Here is a 23,036-nt window from a genome sequence, read left to right on the forward strand (position 1 = left end):
CAGAGACGTAATGTGTTATATACGTCTCTGAACAGATGTACATGTCCTTTACCTGTTAACTCAAAAAATACATGAACACAAACTTTAAACCATGAATTTATAACACAGGAAAATCAGCAGAAATCAATAAATTTTGCTTACAACTACAAACTTTTACACAAATTCCAAGTTTTAAGAGGCATAGCACATGTTTTTAAATACCTCTGTTTCTAAGGGATTTTTTTCGAGAATACCCGGAAACAATTAATTTCATGACCTCAGTCCATATGGACACAAACTCAAACACACAATGGACATCAGAGTATTTTCTTTACAGAGGAACAATTTCCCTTTGAATACCATTTATATTTCACGAATGTGGCAGAATTACTTAAACATTGTCACGAGTGCATCAACACGACTTTAACTATTCATTGGAACATATATTTTTCAAGCGTCGAGTAAGTAATATAAAAATTATGTTAAACGGAATCAAAACAAACCATATTCAGTGTATTACATTTTTAAACTTAAAAAAAAAACATATTTCAAACAGCAGGAGTGCTTTTCATGATACCAAAATATCTTTACCTTGTGGGGCGGAACCTCTGTTTATAACATCGAACATCTATGACGTCATCATACTACAAATAATAATAATTGAATACAACATTTAATATAGCAGCCTATCTAGCTAGAATAAGCCACTCTAACGCGTTTACAGTACATATATATATATATAATTTAAACACTCAATACAATATCAAGGAAAATGCCAAGAGAGCTTGTTTCATGATTTTTTAATAAGTTGTTAATTTGTTCATTGTTTTGTACACTGTATTTATTTTGCTCCGACTAAAAGTTGTTGGGTCTACCCTGAAATTGTATGCATATTGAGCAATTTCGTTTCGTTTTTTCTTCTGCAATTAAAATTACACTTTTATTACATGAATGAATCCGGATACTTCATCGGTAAACATGTAATAAATTTATCAAAATTGAATTTAATACAAATACCTTAACTTTATCTTTTATCTTTACTGTATTCATATAATAGTCAAAAAAATCCTTAGTACAACATATGAAAGTTATCCTTCATTTAATAAACAAATCCGGGTATTTCACCGATAAACATGTAATACATTAATTTATACTATATATAAATACAGTACAGCGAAGCTTCTTTTTTTTATCTTAACTGTATCCTAATAAAAGTCAAATCTACTCCCTTAGTGCAACGTGTCAAACTACCTATATCAAACAAAACTCACAATGTCAGCAAACAAACACATACATAACTGTGTGGTTAAGATTTAACACTGAGCCTGATTCAATATTTTTACAAAACGATAATTATTTTTGCTAACCGACACATTTCCCATCTTATATTATTAAAACTTCTAAATAGATTTGTTAAGATTAATTTATAAATTTCACACTGATAAGATATCTAAAACTAGTATTCAATTGGTAGCGTCCCTTTATGTTCATCTGACAATTATTAAATATTTATATTTGTAAACACACGCTCTATATACTCTTATAGGCTGAGTGTCTATATGTACAACAAAGTAAACACCACACAGCTTTCATGTATCATATCATACAATGTTTGCAATTACCCAGAATGTGTGTTTTGCTTACCGGGTTTATCCTACACATCTGTTATTTATGTTTAAAAATCACTCATAAAGAGGGTTTTACTATAGATTAGACCTAACACCCTGGCCGAGTGTCTGCATGTACAACAAAGTATTCTCAACACAACTGTTATTTAATATCAGATGTATTTACAATGCATCCACATCATGTTTACTTATTTCAAAGTTTACCCTACACATATGTATCAAAATAGTGCTTAGAAGGTGGCTAAAATAACCCAGTGTGTGTATTAATTTCAGAGTAGACCCAGCACTTTGCTAGCATCATCGGATGCCGACAATTATAATGTATTGCGACAGGAAACTGTCATTGATCAGGAGTGTTTACTTCTATATCGATCAAGGAATGAACCACTCGACTCGACTCGACAGATGTTTCAGGACGTATCATGTCTTTAATGATTTCCTACTTCTGATGTAAAGGCTAATGGGTACAATTTACGTAGTTGTCAATGATTATTGATTTTTAAAGAAAGGTTGTGAATATAAAGCATGTCTCTTTATTTCTTAAAGACAGCATACAGTTTGTCAGATACATTGTACAAACCACTACAAATATCACAATCACAAATATTACATTACATTTGTACATATCTATAAGTGTCATAGTTCGTCCCACCACCATCAACAATTTCGAAGTACGTTCTTAAGCCTGTTAATTAATCAATCCAAAATAAAAGTGTGAAACCCAAGAGTTATATCTAAACCTGCGAGTTACTTTAGATAAATACTTAATTTGATATCTTTGTTTCTCTAATATTGAAAAGATGCACAAATAATGAAAATGGCAGAACAAACAGCATAATTCTTGAGATTTGAATTGGCGCTTTGTTTTGTATATATTTATAATGTTAGAAGATATCCTAAAAAAATCCTCATAATACGATTTGATTAGAAAAAGATATGTTTAAGTTCATCAGTTTGAAATTGTATGTCTTTGTATATTACAACAGGGTCCTCTTAACTGGAACTCTCCAGGACAAGTTAAAAGTGCTCTCACCCACCCGATCACATTTATTAACGTCGCTTCCTTCAAACCCATGTAATATTTACTTACCGTATCCGGGTTACTGGCTTTTATTGTTTCCTGATTTTACAATCATGTCCCAGTAATGGAGTGCTGGTTGGTAATTATCATTATTTTAGGACAATCGAATGACACATATCTTATATCTTGCCTGGCCCGTACACAACACTCGGCGAAAGACACATTGTTTGGTACCAAGCTTTGAAACGACTCCAGTTGCTGTCCATTTAGTAGGAACAATGCAGACAGTTCATTCGAGATCACTAAATGGACGACACCGTGAAGACAGGATAATTTCGACCCGATCTATGTGTGCAGCAGCAATTTTCATGTTGTTCTTTATAGATATTTCTAGAGGGCAAGATGCTTTTCATGCGTTTCATTCCGAGCCTGTTTTAAATGAGGCGCTGTGTGACATACATGCACTAGAAAACATACCCTCAGTTTCTGTGATAAATTGCATGACCCAGTGCAGTTCCAACGGGCAGTGTTTGTCGTTCTCCTTCTCTAGGAGTGAGCGCCTTTGTTGGCTACACGCCATTCTAGTGTCCGCAAGAGCGACTGGTCAGTCTAGAAAAGGAACGCAGTGCTACAACATGATGCATGGTTTGTATTATTCATTTTGTGTAATGGTTTTAGGCTTGATGCAATACTCAACACTACAGAGTATACTATGTATTTCAAGTTCGCCATGGCTTCATTGCTGACATTTGCTCATGTTGTCCTCTATCAACATAATTGACTGTACTTTAGAATAATTTTGTTCCGTGCACACCTGTTTTTTTATGGCTGATTGGAACTATTTTTGCCAAGACAAAGCCAAATGTACAGATATAGTTATAAAATGAATAAACCTAAGATGTTTTTAAGAATCTGTTCACTAAAGTTATACATTTGTAAATTAATTTATATTATTAGTCACATAATCACTTGCAGGGGGTAAACGGATATATATGGAAAAACCTGTATTGGGCGAGGCGCTTCTATCAACATAATTGACTGTACTTTAGAATAATTTTGTTCCGTGCACACCTGTTTTTTTATGGCTGATTGGAACTATTTTTGCCAAGACAAAGCCAAATGTACAGATATAGTTATAAAATGAATAAACCTAAGATGTTTTTAAGAATCTGTTCACATAAGTTTTACATTTGTAAATTAATTTATATTATTAGTTACATAGTTACTTGCAGGGGTTATACGGAAATATATGGGGTCCGTGAAAAAACCTGTATTGGGCGAGGCGAATTTATCCCGCCGATGACTTTTTATTTATTTCATCAGAAATGTGCCACACTGGTTGCCTTGTACATTTCCCCGTCCGGTTTCCGGAGGTCCATGTAAAAGTGGGACAGCGTCTCATTTAGTACGACTTTGTCGAACTTTTCGAAATTGGATGGTTGCTATTTCTCCGTTAAGTAGGCTTTTAGTGTTGTTGCCGATCTCTTGTTGCTTTTTTGTGTGTTGCGAGAAGATAGATCCGTCCTAATTATCTTGATTTCATCATCGTTTCTTGAAGCAAACCTCGCCGCCACGTCACGATAATGAGGCTCCACAGAGGGGTAATACGGAAAATATACCCCCTGCAGGTAGCATAATACGGGTTTGTATGAGGTTCGCGCCAGCCAATGAAATTGCTACATTTTTGTCAGAGGCGGGATAATATGTATGATTGTGTTTAGTATGGATATGTGGTTCGGTTAATTCACTTTATATATTAATCCTCCATTGGTAATATCCTGTCATCTTCTGACGCACGTCCTTTCTCACACAGTTCAGAAATCCATTTAAATCGATTATTAATATTCTAAATAGTTGACAATAGACAACCCAGACCAGGAATCATTACTAAAGTCATATACAACAGTCTATGAAATACATATTTATCATCCGCTTCATTTTATTATCTTTGTAGATGTGTGTGATGCCAGTTACAGATATATTTATCACCCTCCCTTGAATTTCTGTTTCAAAATGTATAACATTTTCACCGATTACAATGACGCCCAATCCAAGTGTCTGGAAGACAGAGCCTACCTATTGCGGCTTGACAATCTTCCTGTTTTGACCTTTCTACGTTCAAATCTGAGTAAGACCTGTATACAATGATATATGATATTGATTAACTAAAGCATAATATTGTTATTGTTGATAAAAAAAAACTACTATCGTTGTCATGAAAACATAAAAAGTGTTATTTTTGTTTGAATCATTTCTTGTTCTAAATTAAAACTCTTGTGCTGATAGATCATCCCTACCTAAAGCATTTTCAAACTCTTAACACCTATTCCTATCGTAAATGAAGACTGGATTCATATATGAATTTTTAAAAAGTTTTAAAAATAGTGGCATCAATAGAGATGTTAAAATTGGAATAACTACTTTTGGAGAACACTGTATCTCCTTGCATTTCCTAACTTCATATAAATAATGTTCGTATTTGAGCATTTTAGAAGGAAAAGATGTTCGTTTACAATCAGCTAAAATGTTATCATTGTTACATAAGTATTTATACAAAAGTTTTAATTTATGTCAGACTGGAAATGTCGATAATTGCTTTCCATTTTTTTTATTCAGTACATCAACGATATTTCGTTCAGAGTAACTACAACACGGCAGTATCACAGTGGCAGTTTGACGACTGGACACACATCGACATGACCGACTTGCTTAAGCCAATCGCTGTTGACAGTCTTACAGCAAACAGCAGGCTTATTCTGGACAAGTCCTACACTTATCACTGGATACACGAAATTGCGCCATTGGCTCGATTCGTTTGTCAGAAATTCGTTAGGGATCAACTTATCACAGATGTTAGTATTGCTATGATTCAGATTGGTATTCCAAATGTCAACCATTTTGTTAGTTCTACCAATAGTCCGATTAGTACTCCAAGCGTCACACCTTTTGTGAGTACTATCAAGAGTGTGACAGGTACTCCAAATGTCAACCCTTTTGTTAGTTCTACCAATAGTCCGATTGGTACTCCAAGCGTCACACATTTTGTGAGTACTATAAAGAGTGCAACAGGTACTCCAAATGTCAACCCTTTTGTTAGTTCTACCAATAGTCCGATTGGTACTCCAAGCCTCAGACCATTTGCAAAATCTTCAAATCCCCCAGTCGGCATTTCGAACGTCAAGACCGCCGGATAAGTTCCGTAGCAGAAGTCACAACATCTATAAGATCTCCGGATAATAAGACTTCTCTAGCAGACGTCTCAACAATCATAAGACTGCCAGATAATACCACTTATGTAGCTGACGTCACAACATTTATAAGACTGTCAGATAACAACACTTCTGTAGCTGAAGTCACAACAACTATAAGACAGGCAGATAATACCACTGTTGATGCCAACATCAAAACAACTATAAGACAGGCAGATCATGCCACTACTGTAGCTGACGTCACAACATTAATAAGACTGGCAGATAATACCACTGGCTATCACTTCTGTAGCTGACGTCACAGCAACTATACGACAGGCATATCATGCCACTTCTGTAGCTGACGTCACAACAAGTATGAGTCTTGCGGATAATACCACTTCTGTGTCTGACGTCACAATAACTATAAGACCGCCGGGATAATGTTGTTTCTGTGGTAGACGTCACAACAACTATATAACCGCTCGATAATGCAACTTCAGTGGGTAATACCCCAGTCAAATAATGTCAGATGAATATGATCTAGTTTTTATCACCACCGAATCAGTTTTCATTCGTGAGTACAGTTACGTCCCTAATGTCAATGTATGTAGTGCTTTATAGATATCATGTGCTGCAGTGATCATATCACTATAGGTATTATTTATTAAACAGTCAACTCAGTCATCACAGCTGTAACCATCACCATAGATACAGCAGATGTGCAACATTTAAAGCATTTATATTAGCAACATATGTAGAACTTAATTAAACTGTCCACGACCTCGAAAAATGCTTAATTTTATCACAAAATGCACATGCTCTCGGGGAAAATACTCCACTTATCAAACTGCCTATGTCCTTGAAATATTCTTTACTTTGTCAAACTGTACATGCCTTCGGGAAATGCTTTGTCGTCAGAAATGGGTTACTATATTTAACTGTATGCGTCCACGGAAAACGTCTTTCTATGTTAAATTGTCCTCTCCTCTTGAAATATTCTATCGTCATCGAAGTGTGCAGTCCCTCAATAAATACCGTAATTTATCAGACTTTCGTCGCCTTAGAGAAAAACTTCATTTCATCAAACTGTACATACCCTCGGGAGATGCATTGATGTATCGCTACACTCGTCCTCAGGAAACATTCCATTTTATCAAACTGTACATGTACACAATATGAAATATTTTGCTATATTCGACATTCATAATATTCATTATTATACAAACCATTTCATCCTTTGAATTTGGAACGATTGGAATAATATCTAACAACAAATTGTCAAATAAAATATTGAAACATTTGTTTCAGTAAGAACATGTGAAAGTTTTACATCTGTATATATTTAAACTTCATTTAAACTTACAGTATACACCAATCTATCATCGTACCCATATTAAGCGGCTTTGCTGAAAAGAATATAGGTTAATCCTCAAGATATTTCTCTTCTGAAGTTTGTCGGAATAATAAAGGCGATGGAAACATGTGGTCATGAGAAACATGTGGTGGCGTTTTGCTATAGATATCCAGAAATGTATGATTGTTTAAACAATAGACGGGGTTTGACAATACCATGGACAACATAGATGACGAATGCTTGTGGCATTTCAAGTATAATAAAAAGGGTATACAAAATATCGGATAGTTTATACATACATTCTAACGTGAGTTGGTTACAGTATTAAGTGAAGCGGAAATGGAGACACTTCGTTGATATGTAAGTGTACCGTAATACATTAACAATATATTTTATGGATTTTTAAGTCTGGTTTGGCATTAATCTCCTATTTTGATAATAGTTAATTAATCAGTTGATATTCAAATAATGTGAAAGGCCACGGGAATAATACTATATTTACTGTATTTCGGAATGATTTACTAATAAGTATTCTGCCATTCATTTTCATTATGTTTTGTTGAAATCTGTAAATGTATTGTTATTTTAATAAAATAGAAATGGGGAAAACATTGATTTATTTTTATTTAAGTTATTTTTACCTAAGTGTTTATTTTATTTGGAGTAGACAAGTTTTGTGCATTGCTATTCTGTGAAAGTCTGAATTTTGTTAAAGTATCAGAGGTCCTTACAAAATGATTTACATTAACCAAGCGAAATTGTTTATGATAATGACTTAAGTCATAAAGAATCTGTGTTTTTTCGGAATAAGATTCACTAGTTTGGTATGAATAATAAAATCTAAGGGTTTTTTAACACAAATAGAAATTGAAAACTTGTTTAGTCCTTGATTGTGTACAAATCAAACTTACCAACAATGTCTGTGTTAGGGTTTTTTATCATTATTATTTCATTATGACCAAAACTGCGTATAGCACAATTGAAATCATCAGCTAGATTAATAAAAGAAAACACGTGAGACAGAACGTCACCACATCGTCATCAAACAAGGAACAATAGAACCCCCCTGCAGTGAGGGTATGGTAGCAAATTGATTGTCATACCCAAGGCATGCAAACAAAAATAAACATTTATAAATTTTATCAAATCAGGTAATATGATTTTTTTGTTACTATAAAAGCTCACATTTAATGAAATGTTCATTTGTAATGAACTTAATAACATCACGAGGAAATATGGTTTATTAATTGTCATCGTATTGAAACCAAATCTATGGAAAATGAAGGGAATGGTATGAGCGCGTTAGAAAACACAGCACACATATATAAGATAATGAGGACAGTTTAACAGCATTGGTATGGAAATGTTGTAGAATCAAAATCAACTACACTACGTTGGCAGTTCACAATGTATATAACCAATAAATAAACACCAAAAAATGAAGTAATAGGCAATACCTTTATAAATGAGTCAGGCATGCGGATTTCACCTTTCTATTAAAATGCGCTGACGTAGATAGTACTTCTATGAGACTTTAACATTAATTTAGCCAGCGCAGACTTTAAATACCATTCATGACCAAGTTTGTGTAGGAGAATGACCGACATAGTTTAGTAAAATATTGACACACGGAATGTAAAGGTAAGGGTCAAGTCACATGTCGAAGTTGTTTATTAAATGACCAGCTATGGTCACTTCACTGTCCTATTTTTAACACAGAAGGACTGCTATTTGGGAAGAACCTGAGCGTGACGAAGCCAAATGTTTAACTAGAAGACAAGTTCGCCGTACGATTTATTGTCAAACTCACGTGATACAAGACTCGGAACGGGATGCGAGACTTGACTAATGCAGGTATGACGTACTTCAAAAGACAGTTGTTATATGGCATCAGTCATTTGAGAGGATGCTTAAGTCACCAGCGCCCAGGTTTTGTAAGGAAACGGAGCACATATCTAACCTCCCTTGACAGCCCCCAAGCAGTGGACAGGACCTTGTCAACAGATTACGATAGTGCTAAACCATTTAGTGATATCCCAGGACCAACCGGATTGCCATTTATCGGAACTCTTATGCAATATACAGGTATATCCTTCAACTAAACTGGGTGTCATCTATAAGCAATCTGTCGTAAATACAAACATGAAGATCCTTTTGAAATTTGTTTCACGCAGATGGTATGTGACAATTACCTATATATTATGTAACTAATACGCCTGTACGAAATTCAGGTGATGATTCTTTTGATTTCGTAAGGCTGTATATATCTGAACGCCCCTTAAGACATTAGCATTCTGTACACCTATCGTAAGATTAGGCTAGAGTCGAACTAACAGTTAAGTTACGATTTTAAAAATTCTATACAAATATGATTTTACTTCTGCGTTCCATTCAAGGCAGTAATACATATTTTTGTGTTTAAATTATGTTCAGTGGTAAAGTCTATGTTAAAATGTATCAATATTAAAATTATAATTGACAACATTAAAAGTTGCAAATCTTTGTCTATCGTAATAATCTTTCTTACTTTAACATGCCATAATATAACGACAGATCCAGAATACTATACAGCTACCAACGATATACAAAACCCACGTGTTAATCAAGAGCGTTAGTATTATATCATGCAAGCCAAGCCATGTAAGCCAACAGTTTATGATTCCTGCTGCATTTAATTCATATAAATGGATAAACTACTTGATATGAATAAGGATGTTCCTAAGAAATTGTATCTTGTGTGTCATAAGATAGACTGGAAATACCAGAAATAATTGTATGTCAAAGATTTTTATATTAAAATAGCTAGAAATGACATTTTGCAAAAACACAAATAAATGTCATAAATCCTATTTTATTATGGAAAGGTCCTTTTAGAAAGTATGACATAGACAACTACCAAGCAGTGCTGGAGTCTAGATGGAAAGAGTTTGGACCTGTTCTCAGGGAGACCATAGGAAACCGTACGGCTGTCAGGCTGTTCGACCCTGACCATGTCCAGGCTGTCTACCAGCACGAGGGGGTGTGGCCAAATATTGTCCCTATTCTGGAGAGTTCCCGAAAGTACCGTGAATCAAAAGATATGTCTCCTGGACTGGGAAATATGTACGTTTACATAACGTGTGCAATCCGTATACAGTGGCGGATCCAGAGGGGTGTGGGGGTTTTTTTTGGGCGGGGGGGCTTCAAGACACCCCCAACCCCCCAAACCTCAACCCCACCNTCATGTATTTTCACCATTTTCCTCATTTTTTCTCTACATGGAAACCCCCCCCCACCCCCCCCGGGAATTTTGGGGGGAAAACCCAGATAGGTCCCTGGATCCGGCACTGGTATACTTGCGGTGATGCCTGGAAGATTTATTTGTGGTTTTCTTTACAAAATTATAGCATGTTGACCATAGTGAAGACACTTATTTGCATTTGTATTGTACGTCCGTAACATTTTTGGGGAATAAGCCTCGTAACTTAATTTAGGACATTTTCTTGTCATTGCTGCATTTATAACATAATTAATTAATATTATAAAACACAGTTACCAAAGGGGGCTACTAGTTAATAACAGAATAGAACTGGTACCTTCTAATGGAACCCATACCAGGGATGTGAGGTTAGTAATGTACCCAGTCACCCCAATGACATATACTACTGTATACTTTCCGTTAAGAATACGTTACAGTAAACTAACTTCAGCATTATCAATTGTTATGTTCTCCGTAATGTACACGCTACCTTTTATTTTTTATCGATTTTAGATCATGTCTGCTTTAGATGTGTATCGGGCGTCATTTTCATTCATATTTTTTGTTTTCTACCTTAAGCTCAAATTAAACCACAAATTTTGCATTTCTCTATTGTTTGACATGGATACGCTACATGTATATAAATATATATATACAGTATATAGATTAGGGATATTTGTTGTTGTACAGAAACGGTCAGGAGTGGAATACTATGCGGAAAGCCATCCAGACGGTGATGATGCGGCCCCATAATGTAGCTCAGTTCCTTCCGTTTGTGAACGAGGTAGCTGATGACGTCATTGACGAAATATGTATCAGAAAGGATAATGAGGGAAATATCGCTCATTTCAACTATTTGGCGGGAAGATGGAATTTGGAAAGTGAGGCCATTTCTGTCGTCTTTAAAAAAAAAACTAAAAAACACGAGCTTCTATATACCATCACAGGAATGACAAATTACTAGAAATAAATCAGCATGTTTTAGCACCTTGTTATACTGTACCATTTTTTGTTCAGAGAAATGATGGCATAATAAATTGGTTTGGCGAAAAATTAAGGAAATGCACAAAATCATTTTTAAAATGTAAGAAAGGAGGGACCCTGAAATTGGTTGGCGGAAAGCGAGGTGGCAAATAAAACGAGGGGCATCCTATCGAGGTTTTACTCTATTTTACTGTACTTTTCAGTGGAAAGGGGAAATGGGTCTTCAAACCTTTTAACGCACCAAATTGACGAGTCTGGCTACAACAGTGAACCGTGACCATAGCAACTTCTATTGTATTCCTGATATAGGGTCAATATCTAGCTAATAAAGACTACATATACGTCGAAAATACATACTGAACAGAAGAAATAATTTGGTAGTATTTATTTAAAATAAAGTAGACAAAATGGGTCCTGAAGACACTAGAGTAAATTGTCCATGATTATTAGATTGAAAGATAAAGAATATTACATTAATAGAAGATTAAGTGATATTCATTGAACATGACTAACAACATATCTCAACGGAATTTTTTATTTATAGCTCATAAATAAGCTATTTGCATGTGTAAATAGAAAACAAGTTAAGACAAGTTCAGACATACACGTTTTTATTGTGTATTCAATGCGTTTGTCGAGATAACCGAATATATTACTCGTACATGTGTTACATAAGACATGGCTGTCCTTTTTACTACAGCTGCTGGAATGATTTGTTTTGAGAAAAGACTTGGAGCACTGAAAGAGGGATTCGATTCGCATTCGCAGAGAATGATCCAGGCAAACCTAGACATATTTGAATTTTCCACAAAACTTATGTTTGTACTTCCTTGGGATTTCATAACATATAGAAAGCTGTCAAAAAAACATTTCGCAGCAGAGGATTACTTTTACAGGTAGGAATCAGCCTCTGTCGTCTACCAGAGTCTAACAAATATCTTAAAGGACGTACATATTTCAATTTGACCGAAATTGTTTTTCTCATTTTCTTATTTCTAATTTATTCATCAAAATATACGTCACCTGTGTAGTGTACATTTATGGTGAAAAGGAAGTCTTAATGATCGTAGCGATGACGCATTTGTTTTGTACCACCACTTGAAGTCTCAGTCTGGTATTTACTTATTTTCTTTAGTTATTTGTGTTTGTCTAGCAACGACATTGAAAATCAATCATTTTCGACATGCACAGCATTTATATAAATTAAACCCCATTTAAAATTAGAAATTCAAATTTTGTAGCAAATAACGTTTTGGTGAGATATGTACTGAATAGCAATGTTATTTGCTCACAATTGGAGGAAAAACTACATTGTACAACATGCTATTCCGTTCAAAACTTTTTGCACTCTCACGCCTCATTATTCTCGTATTACGAAGCGATGGCAGGAATCTCATAAACACGACAGTATCTCATATCAAGAATCTGGTAGACAATGGAGAACTGGTAGAAGGGAAGTTTGTATTCCTGTCCTACCTGCTGTCCAGTTCTAATCTCAACAACAAAGACCTGATCATCACTGCCCTCACAGTGTTCGCAGATGGACTCAATGCGGTAAGTGTTGTTTATCCTATAGTGATTTATCCTATTTTCCCTTTCTAACTCTTTCTTCATTTATTATCATCACAAATATTTAATGGAAGCCTTCAGAAGCAGTTCTCATCATCACAGAACTTGGTGATTTTTGTTTGTTTGGAGTTTAACGTCCTCAAAACAGCCAGAGTCATATAAGGACGGGTGTCTGGGGAGACACCGCCTGAAACAGAAAGTAGATAAAAAAAAAAGAACGCAAAAGGAAAGATAGGTAACGTTAAAGTTGTTCCAAAGTGTTGCAACTGGGGCAGCAGATGGATCTTCAGATGAAAATAATACATGTATCATTTTCACAATGGTAATAGTTCAAGAAGGTTTAATATAAGTATGCGTGAATTTGATGGATATATTGGACAATAATACTAGAGTATTGAGTTCAGTATAGAAACACTTCGTTATTGTCCAGCAACGGTTATCGTTAGAAAAGAGTTTAGCGATAATGAGGCAGACGTATAAAAACTAGGCCTTATAGAAATTAATGTTAACGTTATAGCAAATGGTACAAAGGCCCCGAGGGCTGATATCGGGACCGAGGGCTGATAAGGGATATGATATCAAAATGGTCATATTATAAACTTTTTATCATATGTTCAAGTAACAAAAAATCAAGTCAACAGGAAAAACAATTAGATAATTTAATCAACAATGTCAACTGAAACAGATTATTACAAGATGATATTCAGTCAATTCTGAATAAATATCCTTTCAAATGGCTGCTTTCAGTAATTATTAGTCCGACTACTACTAAAGTATTCATTGCAGATGAAACGCCATGACTTATTCACTATCCGAGTCCGTTATGTCTTATGACATTCACTCTCCTTTTCTTTCTGTGAGTGCTTGTGTTTTTCATACTTTTGACGAAGTTCTCCGTGTCCTCGTCACAACCGAACCTTGCACTCTTCTCCGCATTTTCCTTATCAATGAGGTCATCCAATTCAAGTATTCTAGACGCTAGAGAATTAAGTATTTCCTCTCCCTGGTTTGTTGACATTTTGTTTGTTGGCGTCTGCTCAACACACTGTCTAAGCAAAAAACCACTGACAGCGCAAATCTCGGAACGCTTCGGGCGCTTCCCATATCCAATACAGAAGTAGAGGTGTTCCGAACAGGGGGTGCATTACGAGAATTGTTATCGCATGGGGGTGCATAACGAGAAACTTATCACACGGGTGACCGGAAGTGGTATCAGGAGTGGTCAGAAGTTATCAAATATGCAAAAACACTCATATTCTGAGTAAACATATGATAAAGAATATTTAATATAGACAGTTATTGTACTTATTAGGAATGTAGGGTGGTTACATAAAACCAAGGACTAAATTAGTGTGTTCTGTATCTTACAGACGGTACCGGCACTTCTACTGGCATTGCACTGCCTCGCAAAGAATCCACAAGCCCAGCAAAAGGCATTTGAGGAAGTACATCAGCATGTTCCTGAAGATGGCTACATAACCCAGGACGTTTTAAACAAGATGCCATATATAAAGGCATGTTTCAAGGAATCCTTTAGGTAAATTGCTATATTCTAATGGTTTGTTTCTGTCCATTCGCTGATATATTATATCATTATATTTTATTATTATATTATATTATATTATATTATTATATTATATTATATTATTATGTTATATTATTATATTATATGAGATCAGCAATTCACTTTTTAATATCAAACACTTGCTTGAATACTGGCTAACATGTGTTGTTGGTAATGGTATTCGTTTGTTTTGGGGGTTTATTTCAATTTTTACTTTCCATTTGAAGTCTCGTGGGATCTCTAGAGAAATAAATGGTTGATATAAATTGTATAGCAATGACTTATGAAGAGAGCCCACGAACTCAATTTTATTCCACTTTTTCCAATATTACATTATGTTAGTACGTTACATTTATTGTATATAGATCCGACATATAGAAAATAAAACTCCAATATTTATTACTATTCTTAGTTGGCATATGGCCTGTATATTACTTCAACTACAACAGTTACATACATTACAATATCCATATACTCTCCCTGCCTCCATTTGTCACTTAACTTACAGGTAACATATTGCAAGTTATTTTATCTTTTTCTTTGGGAATTCCTTTTATAAGTTTCCCCCAATTTACCCAGACAAATAGTAGCAATAGAACGCGGTATGACTGTAAACATAACACTAGTCCTGTGCTATATTTCCTTTGACAGACTGTACCCTTTAAACCTGGACATTAAAAGGATAGTGGATAAGAATATTGCTGTTGGAGGATTCCAGATACCAGCTGGGGTGAGACTGTTTATTTACGTGCCTTGTGGTGGACTAATCCTATCGCACTTTATGTCCTTTCTCACGATGTTCACTGACCATACACAATCGTCGGTGATATAGATTCATTGTTACTTATATATCAGTAGTTATAAAGGTAACGTCTTGGCTGAATAGCTGTCTATACAACCAACATTAATATTTATACATATATATTCACCAAGCATTACAATACCCACGTATACATATCATGAAAACATGTAGGATGCACGGTTGTTCAAATGAATATATACATAAATTTCCATTAGAAGTTTCATTCTTCACATTTGCAGTGATTATTTTACTTCATCAGTCCGTGGCGATGGCCGTTTCCCTGTAGATAGAATTTATTTTGTAACGGTTTACATGACATAATAGTTTGTATAAATTAACTGCTGTATCCAACAATTAGAAATTTGAAACGTTAAAGGGAGTTTTAAAGGTATCTTTTCACGTACGCTATTTGTCAACATATGTTTCGCAACATGTTACACTTAACATTTCCCTCTTTTTATAGCTTCAGTTACACTGATGAGTCATAAATGGGAAAAAATGACGATGCTGTGTAGTAAACAAAATAATCCTTTTTTGGTTACTTTCGGTATTGATATACAAATCCTAAATGTTGCTTTTGTCGGTGTATTTCTTGTGATTATTACATAAATTTAAGGCAAATATATCTTATTATTTATGATACAGATTATCGGAATAAACAGGTATTGCATATGCTGTGCGTGTTCAGTATTGTTTATAGTTTGCATGTATATATACAGCATTTGAGTATCTTATATAGCATTTAAGTATCGTATACAGCTTTTAAGTATAATATACAGCATTTTAGTATCTTATACAGCATTTAAGTATCTTATACAGCATTTAAGTATCGTATACAGCATTTAAGTATCGTATACAGCCTGTAAGTATCGTATACAGCATTTAAGTATCGTATGCAGCCTGTATGTACTTAAACAGCTGAAGCATGCATCTTCAAATATAGTCTACAAAGAAAAGAGAAGTTATTGTCAGATGTTGTTGTTTTGTCCTCATTTCTGGCAGATTTAAGTTTACTCCTTTAATTATGTTGTCAGATTAAGTTTTGTTAAAATAGAGGAACAATTAGAGAACAATAGAAGGACAAGTACTAATGAAAAAAAATGAAAAAAAATATCATCATGCAAATATGCATTTTTAAAACTTTTTTTTAAATTTCCAACAGACCGTCATAGAGATATGTTCCTTCGTACACCAGATGTCTCCTCAGTATTTCGATGATCCAACAGAGTTCCGACCGGAGCGCTGGTTAAGGGGTAGCAGCCATTTCAGAAATCACCATCCCTTCATAGTCATACCCTTTAGTCACGGACCGAGGATGTGCATAGGTACAAATCAATCTTTAGGGCTTTCATAAATAGTCACTGATACAATTTTATATCGGAGGTAACATTTGGCTGATACAATTGCGTTTTATAATTATATTAGGCAAAAGTCAAATCAATGAGTATTCACACTGAACGGGTTTGAATCACTATATTGGTTCTATATGTTTATATGTTACGGGAACACAGCATGATATGTCATTTTCAGTGAGGTCTATTAGTTTTTCTACCAGCAAACTTAATGACTTACAGTATGCCACCAATGGCCAATTCACTATCAAACTTTGTGGAATTTACTTATAGGATAACGATAAAGGTCTCCTTACTGGTGTTTATCTACAGCACATGTACTAGCCTTGTATGTCAATACACTCATACTAAAGCTTATAGTATGTGTGTATTGACAGACGAACCTAGTACCTGTGCCTACAGTATGACAAAACTAGTCACTTTACCAACCAACTATATCACACATGTGATTAGGTTAAATTCATAATTGTATCTTTCCTTATTACTGTGGTAACAGACAAACATCGCCACTTATGGATTCGCTAATCTCAGTTTCGGGCTAAGATTCTGTAACATTTTGTTTCAGAATCTTAACCCTCGACTGAGATAACCCGATCTCGTTACAGGGAATAGATTTTATTACTCCAGAGTCTAGTTTTTTATTTTCAAATATATCATTTACCCATTATAATAACGCAGTTAGTTTTTTCTTCTGGAATGGTTCAACTCTACGCAGAAGCAATGTTGCAGTCGGCACCATGACTGCATTTTAAGCACGATATTGCAGTATCTATTATGATTATCTACAAATGACGTGTTCATTAGTCCTCAGATCGTTATTGAACGACATATTTTATAAAGAAGTTATCATGACAAGTATTGCATTTGGTTTAGGAAGATCTTATCTTTCCGGACTACTTGGTTTGGCTTTGAGTTTATGTTGACTTTCATTTTGTTTATGGAATCTCTTCGGTTTCTATTGTTCTTTTTCTTTGTTCTGCTGTTTCCTAGGTTTCAGTTGTAGTCCTTCCTCTTGTTTTGGTGTAGCTTTCTCCCTGGTTTCCGCTGTGCTCTTACCTTTTGTTTAGGTGTCTCCATGGTTTCAGTCTTTCTTTACCTTTTGCCCTGGTGTCTCCTTTGGTTCTTTTTTATTTTTTATTTCTCCTTGGTTTCTTTCGTTGTATTTCTATTTGTTTTTGGTTCGCTTTATTTTAGTTTGATTTTTGTTATTGTCTACATGGTTCCTGTCGTTCTATTCCTTTTGCTTTGGTATCTCCATGGTTCCTGTAGTTCTTTTCCTTTTGCTTTGGTGTCTCCATGGTTTCTGTCGTTCTTTTCCTTTTGCTTTGGTGTCTACATGGTTCCTGTCGTTCTATTCCTTTTGCTTTGGTGTCTCCGTGGTTTCTGTCGTTCTTTTCCTTTTGCTTTGGTGACTCCATGGTTCCTGTCGTTCTTTTTTTTTGCTTTGGTGTCTCTGTTGGTTCATTTGTTATTGTCTCCGTGGTTCCTGTCGTTCTTTTCCTTTTGTTTTAGTGTCTCCATGGTTTCTGTCGTTCTTTTCCTTTTGTTTTGGCGACGCTGTTGGTTCATTTGTTATGTCTCTGTGGTTCCTGTCGTTCTTTTCCTTTTGTTTTGGTGTCGCCATGGTTTCCGTCGTTCTTTTCCTTTTGCTTTGTTGTCTCTGTTGGTTCATTTGTTATTGTTTTCATGGTTCCTGTCGTTCTTTTCCTTTTGCTTTGTTGTCTCTGTTGGTTCATTTGTTATTGTTTTCATGGTTCCTGTCGTTCTTTTCCTTTTGTTTTGGCGACGCTGTTGGTTAATTTGTTATGTCTCTGTGGTTCCTGTCGTTCTTTTCCTTTTGCTTGGTGTCTCCATGGTTCCTGTCGTTCTTTTCCTTTTGTTTTAGTGTCTCGAAGGTTCCTGTCGTTCTTTTCCTTTTGCTTTGTTGTCTCTGTTGGTTCATTTGTTATTGTCTTCATGGTTCCTGTCGTTCTTTTCCTTTTGCTTTGGTGTCTCCATGGTTCCTGTCGTTCTTTTTCTTTTGTTTTGGTGTCTCTTTTGGTTCATTTGTTATTGTCTCCGTGGTTCCTGTCGTTCTTTTCCTTTTGTTTTAGTGTCTCCAAGGTTCCTGTCGTTCTTTTCCTTTTGTTTTGGTGTCTCTGTTGGTTCATTTGTTATTGTCTCTGTGGTTCCTGTCGTTCTTTTCCTTTTGTTTTGGTGTCTCCATGGTTTCCGTCGTTCTTTTCCTTTTGCTTTGGTGTCTCTGTTGGTTCATTTGTTATTGTCTCTGTGATTCCTGTCGTTCTTTTCCTTTTCTTTTGGTGTCTCCATGGTTCCTGTTGTTCTTTTCCTTTTGCTTTGGTGCCTCTGTTGGTTCATTTGTTATTGTCTCTGTGGTTCCTGTCGTTCTTTTTCTTTTGTTTTGGTGTCTCTGTTGGTTCATTTGTTATTGTCTTCATGGTTCCTGTCGTTCTTTTCCTTTTTCTTTGGTGTCTCCATGGTTCCTGTTGTTCTTTTCCTTTTGCTTTGGTGCCTCTGTTGGTTCATTTGTTATTGTCTTCATGGTTCCTGTCGTTCTTTTCCTTTTGTTTTAGTGTCTCCAAGGTTCCTGTCGTTCTTTTCCTTTTACTTTGGTGTCTCCATGGTTCCTGTTGTTCTTTTCCTTTTGCTTTGGTGGCTCTGTTGGTTCATTTGTTATTGTCTTCATGGTTCCTGTCGTTCTTTTCCTTTTGCTTTTGCGTTTCCATGGTTCCTGTCGTTCTTTTCCTTTTTCTTTGGTGTCTCCATGGTTCCTGTTGTTCTTTTCCTTTTGCTTTGGTGGCTCTGTTGGTTCATTTGTTATTGTCTTCATGGTTCCTGTCGTTCTTTTCCTTTTTCTTTGGTGTCTCCATGGTTCCTGTCGTCCTTTTTCTTTTGCTTTAGTGTCTCCATGGTTCCTGTCGTTCTTTTTCTTTTGTTTTGGTGTCTCCATGGTTCCTGATGTTCTTTTCCTTTTGCTTTGGTGGCTCTGTTGGTTCATTTGTTATTGTCTTCATGGTTCCTGTCGTTCTTTTCCTTTTTCTTTGGTGTCTCCATGGTTCCTGTCATTCTTTTCCTTTTGCTTTGGTGTCTCCATGGTTCCTGTCGTCCTTTTTCTTTTGCTTTAGTGTCTCCATGGTTCCTGTCGTTCTTTTCCTTTTGCTTTGGTGTCTCTGTTGGTTCATTTGTAATGTCCTCTTGGTCCCTGATGTTGTTTTAATTTTAATTTTTTTGTGAATCCTTGTTTGCTGGGTTTTTTCTCTTTCGTTTTGTTCTGGTGTCTCTTTGTTTTTGTATCTCATTGCATTGATCCCCGATTGGGTTTTTTTTCACATTTTTGCTTTGGTGTCTCCTTGGTGTCTCCTTGGTGTCTCATTGGTGTCTCATTGGTGTCTCCTTGGTGTCTCCTTGGTGTATCCTTGGTGTCTCATTGGTGTCTCATTGGTGTCTCCTTGGTGTCTCCTTGGTGTCTCATTGGTGTCTCATTGGTGTCTCCTTGGTGTCTCATTGGTGTATCCTTGGTGTATCCTTGGTGTCTCATTGGTGTCTCATTGGTGTATTCTTGGTGTCTCCTTGGTATCTGTTGTGAGCTGTCCTTTCATTTTAGTATTTCCTTAGTTCCCGTTAGTACCTTTTGTATCGACAAAAAGATTCATATTTTGTTCATACAAGTTTTCTTTACTTGACGAGTTCGTCGAAACAAGACTGACATGATTTTTAACTATGTATATTTTATTTTGAAAGGTCGACGAATAGCGGAACAAGATATGTACGTGATGATGGCTAAGTTGCTGAAAAGGTTCAAGATCACAACTCCAACAGACGAATTGGGCCTAAAATTCCAAATAATTCAGACACTGGACCGACCTATTACGTTCACCTTTGAAGAAAGAACTTAGTTTGATTTTGATGACTCACTCCATGAACATGTACTGAGTTCAGTCGAGTTGAGTTATGACAAGTATCGAGGGTTTAAAATCAATCAAACCTCTCTCCAATGGTTGAAAACGAAGAAACATGAAGACTCACATTTCGTTCGCACTGATATCACGTAGAGAGGATTGAAACGAATTAGTTTCAGCTGTACATATCATTTGTGCAGTACATCTTTAATAAGGGAATGCGTCAATCAATGCTGTGACGTCACTCCAGCAACTTCATTTTTAACAGATTTTGGTCAAAACGTTATACCAAATGTTATGTATGAAAATGCTTCGAATGAGTTCGTATTTCAAAAAAGCAAAGTGTTTTTTTCGTTCTGTTTTACGGCCCATCGACAATTTAGGTCATATAGTGCGAAAGGTCAAGATAAAAGGCACAACTAATTTTCATAGGAATTTGTCAAGAAATGACACTTATTTGCACCGGATCTTGGAGTCTCTTTGTCTTTTTTCAAGATTCCTTGTTGTTATTTATTTTATCACTTACTTAGCATTTTTGTTATGATTCAATTATCTTATAAACGAATTACATATTTGATCAACGGTGTTTAGTCTCAGTGTAGAAAAGCCACCATGAGATTATGATGCCCATTGTACATTCATGTTGTTATTTCATAAGAAAGTTTTGCAAAAGTCGGTATTTATTTATATAGAAATAAAATAAATTTAATGATGTTCTGCGATTTATATTATTTTTAGAAACGTATTGAAATGTATATATGCATACAAGTATACATGTAACAGCAGTGGATGATACGGCGAGGTTTACTCAGAATTGGATAAACCCTCGAATCTGTTTGGACCCCCAGTCTTTATTAATCTCTGAAACCACCACTCACTGAATTGCAACAGATAGATTCAACTCATCATTATGGTAACGCCCTGCTCTGTGGTATATCTGGCAAACGAACTAGAAGAGCTGGTTGATTCACAGAGGCACGCAACTACTATTAATATTAATCTGTATTGGGATATAACGTACCCAGCGACTGAAAGCCTAAAACAAGATCAATATTAACAGTAGCTGCGTGCCCCTATGGTTGATTTGAGGCAATAACTAGACTACAGTTGTCCACCTCGGTCATTTGTGACCCGTAGCATTCTTAGGAGGAAAGCTATAAGGGGTCGTTAAGAAAAAGATCTCTGTTTACACTTTAACTTTAAAATAAAGAAATGTTGTCTGCGTGTTCTCAGTAAAATGTTATTGACAGAAACAACTAAAGTTTAAAAAATATATATATACCGACATAATTAAAATGTTAGGGTTTATTTTACTATTTTTGCATTCGTTTCTTTACATTCTTGTATTTTGGAAATTCAAATATCTTCGTCACAGTTTAACTGGATCATCGATGTCAAAGATCAGACTATATGTATTTATTATTCAGTTGGTTGCATTGCTGTTCGGGAGTTTTACGTCCTCGGAAAACCTATAGGATCATGTGATAGGAACCGTACTAATGGATGATGGGACCCCATGAACACGCCACGTTGGGGTGTCATTTCCCGGAAATCAGGACATTCCGGATCCACCGGTCACAAAAAAAAATGACAATGAAATGTTTCAACGGCTCTGTGCGGGAGGGGGGGCTTTGAACAGCAGCAGACTGATGTACATCTAGTTGAATGTGGCCTAGACTATTTTTTTCATAGACATTGTTCCACAGGGACACGAGATTAAGCAACAGGATGTGTGATGAACCTATGTTATACACTTTGTAGATATATGTCATGATACGCCCACGTGCAGCTCTTCCATTATCTCCAGTCCGTATAAATACAAAATTTCCTCACGGAGCTAGAATCTGAGTCTCTTTGCAGACTTCATATCAAATCAAATCAAATCAAAAGTTTTATTTAACGTCGGTATGGTTTAAAACAATACAACATTAGTTCTAATGAGCTATTAAAACCGACACATAAAAGACATGCACAATAACACAATAAATATTTAGCAAAACATCTTAAAAGACGAGCACCATCTAATAGAGAGGTGACATAAGTAGAGGTAAGCTTTAGCTAAAAACATGTATAAAACTGTATTGTGAGCCTATGTGTTTTGTCTGCATGTGTTGCAATTGCATTTTGGCCCATTCCAGCTGTTTATTAGTGTCTTAAATTGTGTAAGCGTAGTTGTTGTTCTGAAGTGGTCTGGTAGGGCATTCTATATTTTAGGTACTTCAGATCGAAATGAGTGTTTACCATACTTTGTAGTCCTAACATGTGGAATATCTGCTGTGTTGTGATATCTGAATGTGTATGATTTTTCTGTGATGTTGATAAGGTCGTGTAGGTACATTAATATCATATATATTATTATGCTAAAATTATGTATACACATTACTATAGATCAAGGCAAACTAGCTATGAAGTTCTATTTTAGAGAACAAAAATGGAAACAGCTCTTGTTGTAATA

General features: G+C 35.5%; 2 protein-coding genes across 4 annotated transcripts in view; one reads left to right on the top strand and one right to left on the bottom strand.

Moving 5' to 3' along the window:
* LOC110442193 (failed axon connections homolog) overlaps positions 1 to 23,036 on the bottom strand; it is a 36,788-nt gene that overhangs the window by 12,312 nt on the left and 1,440 nt on the right. The window contains exons 1-2 of one of the 2 annotated variants that reach the window (XM_021485701.1): positions 17,739 to 17,774; positions 571 to 623 (exon numbers count right to left, since the gene is read on the bottom strand). The exons of the other annotated variant lie outside the window; for it this stretch is intronic. Coding sequence (XP_021341376.1) covers positions 571 to 623; positions 17,739 to 17,759 — 74 coding nt within the window. The 5' untranslated portion in view covers positions 17,760 to 17,774. Of the gene's footprint in view, positions 1 to 570; positions 624 to 17,738; positions 17,775 to 23,036 lie in introns of those variants that run through there. 2 annotated transcript variants of the gene reach the window in all.
* On the top strand, positions 7,053 to 21,289 carry LOC110442073 (probable cytochrome P450 CYP44). Of its 2 annotated transcripts, XM_021485515.1 has the most exons (10): positions 7,053 to 7,533; positions 8,893 to 9,258; positions 10,038 to 10,275; positions 11,102 to 11,292; positions 12,096 to 12,291; positions 12,775 to 12,949; positions 14,335 to 14,501; positions 15,180 to 15,258; positions 16,493 to 16,655; positions 20,424 to 21,289. In XM_021485515.1, exons 2-10 carry the CDS (start codon positions 9,006 to 9,008, stop codon positions 20,576 to 20,578), a joined length of 1,617 nt encoding a protein of 538 aa, XP_021341190.1. In that variant the 5' UTR covers positions 7,053 to 7,533; positions 8,893 to 9,005; the 3' UTR covers positions 20,579 to 21,289. The 2 variants fall into 2 exon arrangements, with proteins under 2 accessions (XP_021341190.1, XP_021341184.1); XM_021485509.1 differs by lacking the exon at positions 7,053 to 7,533 and having other exon boundaries at positions 8,766 to 9,258.

Source organism: Mizuhopecten yessoensis, unplaced genomic scaffold (genome assembly GCF_002113885.1).
Source record: "Mizuhopecten yessoensis strain PY_sf001 unplaced genomic scaffold, ASM211388v2 scaffold1883, whole genome shotgun sequence".
Taxonomy (NCBI): Eukaryota; Metazoa; Mollusca; class Bivalvia; order Pectinida; family Pectinidae; genus Mizuhopecten; species Mizuhopecten yessoensis.